The sequence below is a fragment of the Gallus gallus genome, chromosome 3 (assembly GCF_016699485.2).
Source record: "Gallus gallus isolate bGalGal1 chromosome 3, bGalGal1.mat.broiler.GRCg7b, whole genome shotgun sequence".
NCBI lineage: Eukaryota > Metazoa > Chordata > Aves > Galliformes > Phasianidae > Gallus > Gallus gallus.
The window spans coordinates 20,700,978-20,715,285 of NC_052534.1; the positions used below are offsets into that span (position 1 = coordinate 20,700,978).

General features: G+C 37.4%; 1 protein-coding gene across 5 annotated transcripts in view; it reads right to left on the minus strand.

The window, feature by feature from the left end:
* Window positions 1-5,998: 5,998 nt before the first annotated feature.
* CENPF (centromere protein F) overlaps window positions 5,999-14,308 on the minus strand; it is a 34,645-nt gene continuing 26,335 nt past the window's right edge. For 4 of the 5 annotated variants that reach the window (XM_040696728.2, XM_015283614.4, XM_040696729.2 and 1 more), the window contains exons 14-20: window positions 14,097-14,249; window positions 12,842-13,018; window positions 12,013-12,174; window positions 10,463-10,643; window positions 9,584-10,060; window positions 8,333-8,526; window positions 5,999-6,507 (exon numbers count right to left, since the gene is read on the minus strand). In XM_040696728.2, the coding sequence (XP_040552662.1) occupies window positions 6,298-6,507; window positions 8,333-8,526; window positions 9,584-10,060; window positions 10,463-10,643; window positions 12,013-12,174; window positions 12,842-13,018; window positions 14,097-14,249 (1,554 nt within the window). In that variant the 3' untranslated portion in view covers window positions 5,999-6,297. The remainder of the gene's footprint in view (window positions 6,508-8,332; window positions 8,527-9,583; window positions 10,061-10,462; window positions 10,644-12,012; window positions 12,175-12,841; window positions 13,019-14,096; window positions 14,250-14,308) is intronic. The other variant, NM_001397991.1, reaches the window with a different exon arrangement.

Consider the following 14,308-nt stretch of genomic DNA (forward strand, 5'->3'; position numbering starts at 1 on the left):
AATCAGATCTCCCATCCTTCAGCACTGTAGCCAAACACAGCATCATCTCTGTTCATGAACTTAACTATTTTACAAGCTTTGGCACCACTTTCACAGCAATATTCTGTTTGCTGCCATTGATTCACTCACCGTACATTTTTTTTCTATGTAATTTTTGCACGTCAAGAGGATGCTTACAACACAGGCAGCATACTGCTGTGTCAAAGAAACCAGTAATTGGGACTGAGACACCTAAATGAACCAATCATTCGGTAACCTTCAAATTCTTATAAAGAACATCATTTAGAGGATGTGCAGTTAATGTGAGATTGCTGTTTCGAGTCTCTGATATAAACTAATACTTTCAGGTCCAACAGCCTGCCTCACTAGATTTATTGACCTGAAGATAGTGCCAGGAGCCAGAAACTTAAATAAAAAGAAGTAAAAGATCAGGTAACCCAAGTTAAACAAGGAGCTAAGTAAGCAGGAGATATTAAGATCTCAGAATCACAAAACATACTCTTCCCTGCTGTAATTGCTCATAAGAAAATGGCAAGAAAACAAATCCGCAGGGATGGGGTATCAGTCATCTCCACTGCTACTTCTAGCCCATGATCTGAACCTAAGTTAATTAAAAAGGATTCCAACTATGCTCCTTAGAAGAATTAAAGTCTTCAGGCAGTGCCAGACAATGACTAAAGCCATGCACATTTAAAAATTAGCAAGAGAACTGATTTTCAGCATAGGGTCAAAAGAATACAGAACATTTATCTTTGTGTATATTGAAAAAAAAATTGAAGTACTCTCCAGCCAAAATTAATAATTTCCCACTCTCCTCTTTTGCTTCCGAAAGAATGCAGTAATCTGATGTGGATATATAGACTTCACAAAAAAGTCTGTCTTCCTTCACAATAGCAGAGGCACTTACGCTGCATTTCATAGTGCTACTCACTAACTAGGGAACCATGGAACACCATCCAGTGCCAAGAGCAGATAATTCATCTAATTTATAAAATTCAGTCATAGAAAAGCAAAACACTGAAAGATTCTGACTTTTCTGTGCACTCATAAATCATCAGTGCACTCACCTAAGTATTTCAGTAGCTGAAAAGTGAAGAGTACGTAATTAGTTTGCTTCTCCCAGGAAGAAAGACAAACCCAACAATGTAAAAAGCCAAGCAGATTTCACCATTTTTTAGCTACATCCTGGTTGTATACATTCCACAGAATTTCTAAACTCTACACTACAGTGTTTAGTTGTGCACATTTTTGTCTGAAAACGAATAGATCACAAAGACATACCTATCCTCTGTCACTGGATAAAGATGTAAGTCACTCCAAAAATAATGCCTCTATTTGTTTACGTGGAAACTATAGCAGATACAGGGCACAATAATACCATTTCATAGAGCAAATTCACAGCTACAAAACACTGCTTTTCAACACGGTTACCACCGTTAGCTATGCAATTTTTGCCAGCAGTGAACAAGAGCCTGAATGTTGCACTTTTAAAGATCTACACCTGTGGAGGTGACCCCTAATTTCACGGCTGCTATGAAGGCACTGTTGCTGGGAAAATATTGCCCATGCAGTCCATCTTCCATCCACTGATGGGAGTCAGAAGGTGCCAAATCCAGACTACACGGTGGGTGCGGTAGGACCGCCTGGCCAAGATTGGCAATGTACTTCACAGTCTTCAAACTGGTATGGAGCCAGGAATTACCTTGTTGCAAGAGGAAGATTGCCTTCTTCTCTGACCTGACTCTGGCAGCTTGAGCTTTCAGCTTATTCAGTGTCATGATGTAGAAGTCAGAGTTAATGGCTTTTTCAGGTTCCAGGAAACCCAGAAGGATCATTCCCTTTCCTATCTCAAAAGACAGTGTGCATCAGTTTACCTGCTGAGGGCTGCATCTTGATCTTTTTCTTTGATGGGGATTTCACATGTCATCACTCCATGGACTGCCATTTTGACTCTAGCTCATAGTGGTGATATCATGTCATCATCAGTAATGATACGATCCATTAAACTGTCACCTTCAGCCTTGTATTTGTTCAATAGATCCTGACAAAATTGTGCATGATGTTCTTTCTGTTCTTGTGTGAGCATTTGTGCGGCTCACCTGGTGCAAACTGCAATATTCCAACATTACTACCATTGTTTTCAATGTATTGAACTCAGCACCATACACAGTTCCATGGTAATAACCCACCAGTTCACACAGATGAACTGATCAAAACGCTTTTCATTTTGTGGTGTGACAGCTGTGCATGGCCATCCAGAACATGGCTTGTCTTACATGTCTTTGTCATCACTGCAGAAATGCACCACCCACCCCCTCACTGTGCTAGCATCCGCTGTTTGGTCTCCACAAACATTCAGCAAGTATCAGTGAATGTCAGTGGGTGACATTTTTCCCACATGGAGAAATTCAATGACACACCTTTACTCCCTATGTACTTTCACGTCAGATGCCATTGTCCCAGACTGCCCCTCTGCTGCTATCTGTAGCACAGCAACAAAATGCAATGGAATATTGGTGGGAAGCTTCAATCTCTACTGATGTATCACCAACATCAGCCTCTGACATCGCGGGCCATCGTAATAAAATAGGAGGCATTACTTCTGGAGCAGTTCTCGTATTTATACCAGTCCGTAATTTAAGCAAATCCATTGCATTGCCTTCCACAACAATCTACTTGCACGGTAGGCTAGCATACGTTCAACTGTCAACATCTTCCAAGAAGTTCAAATAGCTGTTTTGAGTTACTGTTGTTTTAAGAAAATCACTGGTAGCTATTTAGGATGAAGTGGCAAAAGCAGAATAAAGTGATATCATCATAAGGGTTAGATGAAATACCAGACAGTAGGGATGAGACAGCTGAAACTAGTGATAGGACCAATAGAGTCTTCTCATCAAAAAGAGGTGGTACCTGGTCTGTGGAATGACACTTTACATTTTCCAGCTATGGTTATCTGTCTAAAAGAAAATCATTTGCAACTGAAAGAAAACCCCTAGTTAGGGGAATGTTGTGCTTTCCTCTACTATTGCTTTCAAGGTTTCAGCAACAAGCATGCATGTATGATGGCAGAGCTGCACTCAACAGCACAGCCATAACGCATGGCAAAGCACCCTCAGGAGGCTGCTGCTTTAGAAAGCAGCCCAGACCCATGCTCAATAAATCATAGTGTTTAGTATTGCTAGGGCTTAATTTTCAAAAGAAAGAATTTTACCAACTCTACCCAAGCAGTAGTTGAGAGATTGTAGTTCTGTTATGAGTGGTGCAGGGCTTACTCAGGTCTGCCGCTGCTGTTCTGCTGTTTCTGCTCTCTGGGCTGAAGAGGCAGGGCAGGATACGGCCTGGGAGCATTTAAATTATGGCAAATGAGAGGGTAATTCAAACACTGGTCCTTAATAATAATCTTAGAAAAGCAGCAGCCAAAGAAATCTCTTTCAATGTTTTTCTTTCATTCCTAGATAACACAGAGAAGAATAGTTCAAAGCCTAAAGAAAGAACTGAACACAACTCAACTGGATCCTTCCATCAGCAGTAACAGCACACAGCCAAAGGACACCAGCATTCTGGCAAAATGCTTTTAGCCTACAACTTCTGGCATTTCGAAAAACAACCAAAATTAGCAAGGATAGCAAGCTAGATCATATAAACACCAATTACAATCCAAACTGCGGGCAAACAGGAAAACTAGGAAGAGATCCAGCTAATGCATCTTCCTGCTACATGACACATCACATAGCATCACTATGACAACAGTCAGGTCACTGTGCTGAGAACAATGCCAGAGCACCAAGGACTGCATGTATACAGTGGCTTCACAATCCAAATAAAAAGCTAGATGCAAATGTCTTTTCATCCGTTCCTGATAGCTGACACCATCAAAACACACCCCCTACGCAGTTCTCTTAGTAGCAATCCTGATGAGGCATCTTGATTTTCTCCTATCACATGCTTAATTTACAGATAGGTTGGAAATTAAGTTTCAAAACCTTACGTGAATTGTGACCTGAAGTCTCATGGGTTCACAGTAGAATGTGGAATATTAATTCCCATTTTTAAGTGATTTAGGTATTCATTTAAGTAGTTAAAGATCTCTTGAAAATCTTAACCTGTTTTAGTTCATATCCAAAAAACTAAGATCAGTGACTGACTACTACAGTACATAGCAGTAATGGAGAACAAACAGGTATTGTGATCTTTCAAAATGTGTTTCATGCTTATCAAAATCGAAGAGCTTATAGAATGCAAACATGGCCAAATAGGAAAAGATGTGACTATAAGAGCCCTAATTCTTTCCTTTAGTAATGAAATTTACTTCATTAAAAATTAGTTGTTTATACTTTCCTGGTTAAGACTAAATAGCTTTCTAAAGATAGATACTTTTTCCATGCTCTTCTCCAAGTGGGACACTTTTCAAGGCATCAAATGAAAACAGAAAAACAAAGATGAGGATAAATAAACAGTCCAGTATTGTTACCACTATTTTCCCACTTGTGCTTCTATCTCAAGATCTTTGTAATGAATGTTAATTAAAAAATATATGTATGCTAGAATTCCATAGAGAAGCTCTATATAATTTGAATGAATTTGAATATAATTGAATTGAATGAAAATATTTATCTGAAATAATTTAACTTTTATGAACAGCCTTGTTGGTACACCAACATAAGCTGAGGCAGCCAACGTGCATTCTTTAAGATGTGTTTCTTTCATTCTCCCTGGAAGTTGCCTCTAGGCGTAGTGCCATAAGGATTGGTCCTGATGCCAGCAGTCAGTGTATGCAGTTACTGAAGGATAACTTGTACGCAAGGCTTCATATTTTCCATAAAGTATATGGAATATTTTGGTTTGTTAGATTCATTTGAGACAAATGCTGAAATTCTTCAATGATCTTCCAGTTAGACCAATGGGCAGATCAGTTTCTTCTCATATAGAGCATTCTAAATGACAATGCTGTCAGTAAGGCAGAGTAACATCCCTTCTGTATTTTTGAGAGAGAAAGACAGTCCAAGCATAAAACCAGTACAACCTGAAGTAGAACCTTATCTTTGTGTCATTAGAGAAGCACTTGTTATACTCTGAAGTTCAACTTAATTTAAAAGAAAATGTTATTGCTCCAAGAACTCTTTTCCAGGCAGTAGAAAACATTACTATCTACCTATTTTGAAAGAAGAAATGACATCTTTCTGATGGAAGAACGTGATAATCTCCCACTGCCATGTAGCTTGAAGTCAGAGTACTATTCCTCGTGTACTGGCACTTGATTTTCCTGGTACTTGGGTAGGTGAGCATAATCAATATGAATTATTGGAAAAGCAATTTCTCTTCAGTTAGGTAATGACTGGTTGAGTTGAGAGGGCCCTTTTCTCTTGCACAGAAATGCTCTATTTTAGATGCTTTTTCTGGCTGAGTTACTGCTATCCCCCCATATTTTTTTTTTTAATCCATTTGTTACAACAGTTGCAAGTCAATTATCTGCAATGATTTTCATATAAAATGTCTCATTTAAGGCCAAGCATTGTAAGAGTGAAGAATGACTTCCTGCAGAGAATCAGCAGCCAGCCATTATTGGTAGAGTGAGCACTGCGTTGTCGCAGTGTCCATTTTTCAGAGGTGATGATTAACACTAAGATCTTCAGCTACAGTCAAAGCCAGGATGTTCCAGGAAGTACAAAGAGATGGATTAGCAGATGATAGTTAATATCAAGGAAAAATCAACAATCCTTTCTGGATTTGTTTGGACCAGGTCTCTTCACAGTTTTTCCACATGGAAGAAGTTATACGAAAACCACTGTGTAATGGATTCAGCTTCTATCTGGTTATGTATGTATTTGCAGTTAGAAATGAAATCACTGCCTCACTTTGAAACATAAAACAGCGTTTGCCTCATTTTTCCTGGAATCTAATAGTTTTAGAGATGCTCAAGTGATCTTAATTTCCATTTGTAAATCACCCTTCTGTACACAGGATGAACAGCAACAATGAATTACAAGGCATCACGTAGTCTGTTTTTTGCTTTAGTGGTTTAATTTTTTTTTTTTTTTACAAGTTTATATAGAATTATTTACAGAAAACTCTACAGACGATCTGCTCTTTCATAATCATTCCACAACTTTTAGTTCGGTGTTCCATTATGACTCCACAACTATTAGCACATATTCAAGAACAAGATCTGAAGGATATTGTTAGCCATGTGATCAGAAAAAAAAAGCATGTTGCCCCCATATAGTTCTGGCACTTATTTGAAATACTTGAAAAATTGTTTTTCAATGATCAGTTGTGCTGAAGCTGCAATTTACAGATTTACTGCACCTTACAATTTTCTTGTTGTTGATCTTGCTTGGGTAGTGCTTGTTCATTTTGGGAATCTTTGCCTCTGTGAATCATATGAGTCTCCCTAATGTTGTCAGAGACAATATTTGTGGATTGCTTATATGGCCAAAGAGGTGACCTTGTAGAAGATTTCATTGGTGAAAAAGCTGTTCTTGCTTGGGACTGCTGTTCATCATTTATCTGTAACACAAACAGAAATGCTCTGTTTTACTGGTAATGGTAAACTGTTAGCTTTCTGCAGTAGGTCAGAAGTCTCAGAGCAAAAGACTAACTGGTGGGAATTTGGAAAAAAAGCGCTTCAGCAAAGAGGAGGAAATAATGGCTGGGAAATAATTCCCTCACACAAGATAAAATCAGATTATTACTGATTGCTTCTTATTTGCTGTAACCTTGACTGTGGTCAGTGAGAGCCTACAACAGACTTATGCAGTGCTGGCAGGTGATTAGTATGTAAGTTCTTGGAGCTGTGATTTCCTTTCTTTTTGTACTACTGAGTTGTTTCATTTTTGTGTTTGCTTTTTTTTTTTTTTCCTCCAACAAACACCCTCCATCTGTTTCTGCACTTATAGGAAAACATACATAAGTGATTGTAAGTAAATAATAAATTTATTGGGATCACTTCAAGAAACAATAATAAGAGACCTCCATCCAGGCAATGCTTGTAAGTAGCAGCAAGTTTTGATGAGTAGGATAACTGACACTGAAAAAACATGAATAAATGCCACAGATCCAGTCTCACAATACAATATGGATTTCCTATTGCTACAGCTCAAAACAAATTGCGGTTCTCATCTGACTGATCATTCTCATAGGCTCAAAGCCTATACATCCACTAATATAATCTATAGAATGGAATACTTTGGGTTGGAAGGAACTACGAAGACCATTTAGTCCAACTCCCTTTGTATGGGACATCTTTCCCTAGCAGAGGTTGCTCAAAACCCCACCATCCATCTCTGGGGCTCTTGCCTTCACTTTCTTCTGGTGTCTTGCCAACACACTAACAAAAAAAATAATTGCTTTCTTTTTTAAATACAACAAATAATAGTCATACTTTATGACTTCATATTCAGTTGTATGGCATATGGCAGACTCCCGATTGCCATGAGAATTTTTTTTATTTTATTTATTTATTTATTTACAAATGTGGCAAATCAGAAGAAGTTTATGCAGGTGTCACAGGTAAAATAAGTATCAACATATATGTACTCTCAAATTCTGGTTGCTCAGTTTTAAGATAGTGTGGTTATGGAGGAAATATCAGACAACAAAAGATTTACTTCTATTCTGAAGCTGGAACATTTTCTGTAATCTGCAAAGCATTTGCATCAGCTTAGAAAGAATGCGTTATTCTGATATGCTTTGAAACATGTAGCAGTGTGCCATGTTACTGAAAACACTTTATGTTAATTTAAACTTTACTAAACCTTTTCTTTCACTAATGAAATCATCTTTCATAACTCAGTATTATTTATTTTGGTAACCTCAAACTCTGGTAATCTCTAATATTAAATTAGCTTCTTATCATCTAAGTGTTCTCTATTTACATGCTTAACACACTCTCAAATATCTGTAGTTATTTTATAACTTTTTAGAAAGTGGAATTTCAAGAAAAGTTAGCAGAGAAATTTAATCCTCAACTCTCACTGGCAGAGGTTATGCTGTTCACTTTTTTCTGAAACCTAAAAAACTGTAGTACAAAAATTATCTGTTCTTTAACAGTAAACAAAAGAAATCAAAAATATATCTGTATTTCATTTACATTTCCAAGTAGATTTCCCTATGAAGTCACGGATTACATCATGGGAACAATTTGCAGGTTGCTAGTGTGGTCTAGACCTCTCTGTTTTAGTGAATCAGTATTTATGATCTCACCTTCACTTTACTGCTGAGAAATTTAAGTAATTATATATACTCAAAGTGATTTGAGTAAGATGAATACGCATAGCGAAAACATTGTCTTTCCCCGTGGCTTTCATGCACAGACACACAGTTTAAAAATTACCTTTTGTGATTTGCTGCCACCAGGTGTTGAGTAGGAGTGCTCACCAAGATGATCCCATCTTCCTGTTTGTACATGTTGTGTAGGTATGGGCAAGTTCTCACTTTGGGAAGCCAGATGAGGACTGGTCCATAGATTTAGGGTGGTTCTACGTAAAATATAAGGGCTAACCCTTTCAGTGGGGATATCAGCAAAACCTGGAATACAAACAGTTTCTATTAAATACGGCTAAATAACCTACACTTTTTCCTGTTCTTCTTCTTCCTTATTCTTCTCAGATACTTTTTGCTTTAGCAAACTGCTACATGGAATATCAGGTCACCTAATTCTATCCTGTTAATAGTAGAATGAAACAGAACCCTCATGAAGTTGCTAAGGTACCGCTGCTGAGAGCTGGAAACAGTTCTGACTTGGGCAGGTGGAACCTGCCATGCCCAGCATTGGGCAGCAGCAACCCACAGCCCCACAACCAAGTGCCTGCCAGGCAAACCCCATGCAGCTATCAACCACCTCTTTGAATAGAAAAGAGTAATAGAAAAGAAGCTAAAAGGCTACAAAGGGAACAAACTTGACTCTATCCCAGCACAGTATTCTAGGATTCCCGCCTTGCGGCCTTTTAAGATTAGATTCACTCTACATCTATTCCTCTGTAAGTTTCAATTACTTCAAAGAACATTTTTAAATCATACAATCATCAAGGTTGGAAAAGACCCACAGGATCACCCAGTCCAACCATCCACCCATCACCAATAGTTCTCATTAAACCCATGTCCCTCAACACAACTTCCAAACGTTTCTTGAACACCACCAGGGTCGGTGACTCCACCACCTCCCCGGGCAGCCCATTCCAGTGCCTGGCAGCCCATTCCAGCGCCTGACTAGAGCAAGCCATGTTCCCACAAAACTTTGCTGCTGCTAATATATATAACATTTATCGTCTAACACGTGTATCACCACAGAGCACAAAATTGCAACTGCCAGGATCAGTTAAACTCTATAATTAAATTGTCATTTATAAAACGAATGTAAATGTATTACAATGGTCTAACAACAGAGTTCCACAGATGCTAAGTTGGCATTAAACTGTCACAACTCCCATTGACTACTTTCATCTTCCACCAGTGCCGCCAAAAATGTTTAGCACTGTCACCTTCTTACCCAGAGTAAAACTAGTTCAGCCAAACAAAAGAGGAAAAAAAACACCCATCATGCTCAGAGAATATTTGTCTTCATTAAAAAAAAAGTTTTAAATACCTCTTTTAACTACTTCTGGAAGCCCGTCTGGCTCATAGTCTGAGTTCTCCTGATTCTCCAAGTTTTGACATATATCCTCCTTCCTCTTTTTTTTTGAGCTAGTCTCTGGCAAAGGAGATCTTGGTTCTCCGTTGTCCTTCCTGGTGTCTTCACATCTCTGTCTTTTAGTAGAAGGCTTAGTAGTATCTTCATTCCATCTCATCTCTTTGTCAGACTGACTGCTTACTGTTGATGAGTTACCTGAATTCAGCAAAGAGCTGCTGACAGCATCACTTGTTCGCTGTTTCAGCTGACCATTCAACAAAGTGACTTGCATTTTTAGCATCTCATTTGCTTCCTCAAGTTTATAGTATTTAACAATTAGAGAGCAGTATTTCTCCAAGTTCTCATTTGCCTCTCTGGTTTTCACTTCCACAGCTTCCTGTAATTCTTCCAGTTCTAACTTAATTTCTTCTGTAATGGCATTCTCATCAGTACCTTTCAAAGTAAAGTGTCTTTGTTTATATAATTGAAGCTTTTTAAAAAATGCACACACAAGGATGCGTAATACAATTGTCCCACATCTTCTAATTACACATGCTCTACAACAGTACAACCACAAAAAAAATGTGACAACATGTAACAAAATCAGTCAGATTTTATGCACAGTAGAGTATTTGCTGAACAGAAAATAAACACAAAATTCCAAAAGAAACCTTGATCAGTGCATAGGCAAACATTTTTTCTGTCCTTTTGTAAATTCAGAACACAACTTTTAAATTTAAGTTTAAAAATCATGCTCTATATTCGTGCTGCATATGCAAATTGGTGCTTTAGGGAAAAAGATTTGCAAACTAACAAATGACTATACAAGCATTAAGTACATCTAGCTTTAATTACCTTCTTTTTCTGATACACTTAGATCTTTCTTCTTTAGTAGTTCTTCACAGTCAGCTAGTTGTTTCTGCAGCACTTCCTTTTCCTGTTCCATCTGCTTACAGGATTTAATCCACAGCTGCACTTCGCTCTGGACAAATTCTTTTTCCTTGTTTAGTTGAACTATAGTGTTAATATTGTCAGCCTACAAATAAAAAAAAAAATAGTTACTGCACCAGAAACATAATTCTTCTGTTTAAACATTACACTATTAACCTTGTGTTACCTGCTATTAGTTATAGGCTGTGGTCGTAACATAGATTTGCTTGCATGTTTCTGTACAGCCTGCATTATAGCAGCTCTTTTATCACAAGAAACTGGGAAGTACTCTTCTGGACAGATACATATATGAGATTAACTCTGCAGAAAACTCTCCACCTAATATCACCTCAGTGACCTCGCATAATAAAGCACTGCATTCCAGGTGATATATTTCAAACCAATATTCTAAACGCTAAAGTTAACAGTATTCTCCTAGTTGGTCTTTTTTGTCCCTAGTGTATCTCATTGACCAGAGGCAAGATAACACAGGCCTGGTCTGCACTCTGTCTTTCAGATATACTACTCTGAACAGCATCAGATCTTCCTTTCCATCATCTTCCACTCTCCTGTGCTGCTCCTTTCTCATCTGGTCTGGCACCACACAGTAAGCACAGCTGGCAGCTTTGCATCATGCAGTTACAGTGCCATGGGTACTACTTTTTGTCACTGGTACATATCCTGCAGTATTAAATCATCACACTGTTGGTGTTAAACAGATTAATTAACAATCAACACTACAGTGGAGGGAATAAAGAAATTTCGAGCAAGGTGACTGTGTTGCAATTCAACACTTAATTGCAAGGACACCAAATCAATTATGAATCTTCAAAAGCCTTCTTGAGAGAGAATCTCATTTCAGAAGTAGAAGCAGGAATTTGGAACCAGCAATCAATCACAGGCAGAAGCAAGGCAAAAAAAAAGAAGATGAGAAACATGCAGAGGAAACTAATAAACAGACATCCAGTTACACAGACAGTTAAACTTCACCTGTGCTACTAGAAAGCCAACCAAACACAACTGTTACCAAATTATCAGATGTGCACTGTAAATAGAGCTCCTAATAATTTTAATGAGAATTGATAAACCCTCAAGAATCAAAGACTAATGCTTAAAACAGAACATCATATCCTCAACACCATCCACAAACAGAAAACAGATGCACTGCAAAGTCACTTTGACTGTATTCTGACAATGCTATAACCAGTTGAAATTTTTAAGGTAAACAACAGACTGTTGTGTTTAGCATCACAAACCAATTGTAGGTTCTCTTGGTTGTAGTATGCATAACTCAATTTTTCTAATGTAGATCAATAGTAACGATATTTTCTCCATGCCTTGTGTTCTCATTAGAGAAACAAAGGTTGTATCAAAGTCAAACCAAAGCTCTACAGCAGTGGCTCCAGTCCCACATTTCCTAAAGTGCACTGTACCTTTGGTCTCATGTAGTCAGGTGCCTGTATATAGTTTCTTACCTTAAGTTTTAGGAGCTCTCCTAAGGTCTGATTAGCTTCTTTAAGAGAATTATTTAATTCTTCTTTAGTTGAGTTCAAATGCTCAATCTCCAATTTTTGTGAGCTGATGAAGCATTCTAATGAATTCACCTTTTCTTGACAGGCCTCAATTTGTATTTCATTCTAGAGGAAAAAAACACGCCTAATTACCATGCTGCTAAAAAGGACATCCAGTTATATTTTGAAGATACACTTAAGAGCATATTATTGCCAACAGGAATTTCATAGCAAGTTTGTTTGGTAGGTTTTGAGGAGTTTAAAACTGGAAGGCTAATTTGTGTCAAGTATAAATACATTTTGTATACGTCTCTCCTTTAAGAAGTCTGCAGTTCGAAAGTCCTTATATAGGGCTTAGACATAAGTGTCTCTTGCAAAGTGGCTCTTTGTATACAACATGGCTAAATCTACTGCATTTCCAACAAATCTGTCACTATAGTCTCCAGTGCTTAACTTTTCCTCACCATACCTACCAAAACAACTCTTTCCCAGACTAAAACGCTGTTCTCCCTTCTTCAAGTGTATAGTCTCAGCTAAGTTACATGTATGTATACACACACTTAACAGTTACTGAATTTTGAGGTAAAAATCACCTTTTACTGTTTTCTATATGAAACAAAAAGTAAAATTAATACTGAATGAGTTCTGAGGTGAGCATATATAGAGTTTGGAAATACTGTTACCATAGTTCCTTTTGCAATACAATCAGGAAAATTTTGTAAAAAAACCTATGATTTAATTAAAAATTTTAATTAAAAACTCATAGCATCTATCTTCCCATTTTCTCATTTACCTTTCTGTTTGCTTCCTTCAAAGCATTCTGATGCTCTTTCTCTGTTTGAAGTAGTTTGTCTTGGTATTTTGATATTTCTCTTTTCATTATATTTTCTTTTTCTTGTAGTTCTTTCTGAACTGCCCCCAAACTCTTTGTCAGTTCATGTTTTTCTGACACAACTAAATGCAAGTCAATCTAAAAACAGTAAAAGCACATTATTAGTGTTTAGAATCTTATCACTGGAGGATCATTTAACCTGTTAAACTATTTGACTTTATATCTGAAACTTCCAACGACAACTTAGTAAGACAAATTTTATGGTGGCTAAACACTGTAACCAAAGAAGAGAAAACCCTGAGCACAAAGAGGCGAGACAGAATGCAAAGGAAAGTCTTCACCAAATAAAAACTACAACCTGAGGGGTAGGTACACTAAGTGTAAGTTTGCTAACACCATTAAATTAAGCACCAAAACCAAAGCTTAACCTCTGCATAAGACATAAACTTAAGATTGCTCCTCCAAGAGTGACTTGAGAGATTAAGGGTCATCTCCCACCCTATCAAAGTTAACAAAGCTTTCTACGTATTTTCATGTTGATTCACTTTCATGACAGTACTTTTTGGATACCTGCCCAAAAGGAAAGTTTATTTCCATGCAAGGTTTCTGAAAGTTGCAGAAATCTCAGTTCTTCTTTCACCCAAAATCGTCAGTGCCAGAACAGAACTAAGTCCTTGATTATAAAATTTTGTCAATATCATTAGTAGGTCAAAAGGTCACTTAAGCTCACTTAAACATGTAATATTGTTCACAAATAAACAAGACTTACAGTCATTGCCATGGTAAAAAACAATCTGAGTACTAAATAGGAACATCTTAAATGTGCATAATCTGTTTCTTCCTCGACTTTTCCTTGAAAATAATTTGTTCTTTAAAACAAGCTTGAGAAATGTGACAATTTTTAATCTAACAATCGCAGCCTAATGACTGAATGCCTGCAGTAGAGAAGAATTCTTGGCAGCAGAAGATTCTCAGGCAGCCAACTGTGGCATTTACATGAAGAAAACAGTTCAATTTCTTCATCAGAAAGAAAGGGGGAAAAAGATTTAACTAATCATCATTCCATCTCAGAACAGAAAATTACATATTCAGGAACTTGGAAGCAAGAACCTGAAATAATAGGTCATTAGCAGAGTCCCTTGTCCAACCTCCGTGTATTCTTAATGATAGTAAGTCTGGCCTTGAACACAGATATACTACACATGCAGTAACTAACTTTGTTCTGTTCTGAATGTTCTTGAAGGAGTTGTATTTGTTCAGCAAGCTTCTTCCTCTCCATAGTAAATTCTTCCTGTAATTTGGAAATCGCCTGTTCAGCATCACTTAGCTTGACTTCCAGCTTGATACAATTTTCAGTCTGCTCATTTACCTGAAATTAAATTTTCCATCATTATTTTTATTAAGTATTATGATCTCCAAAGAATATTC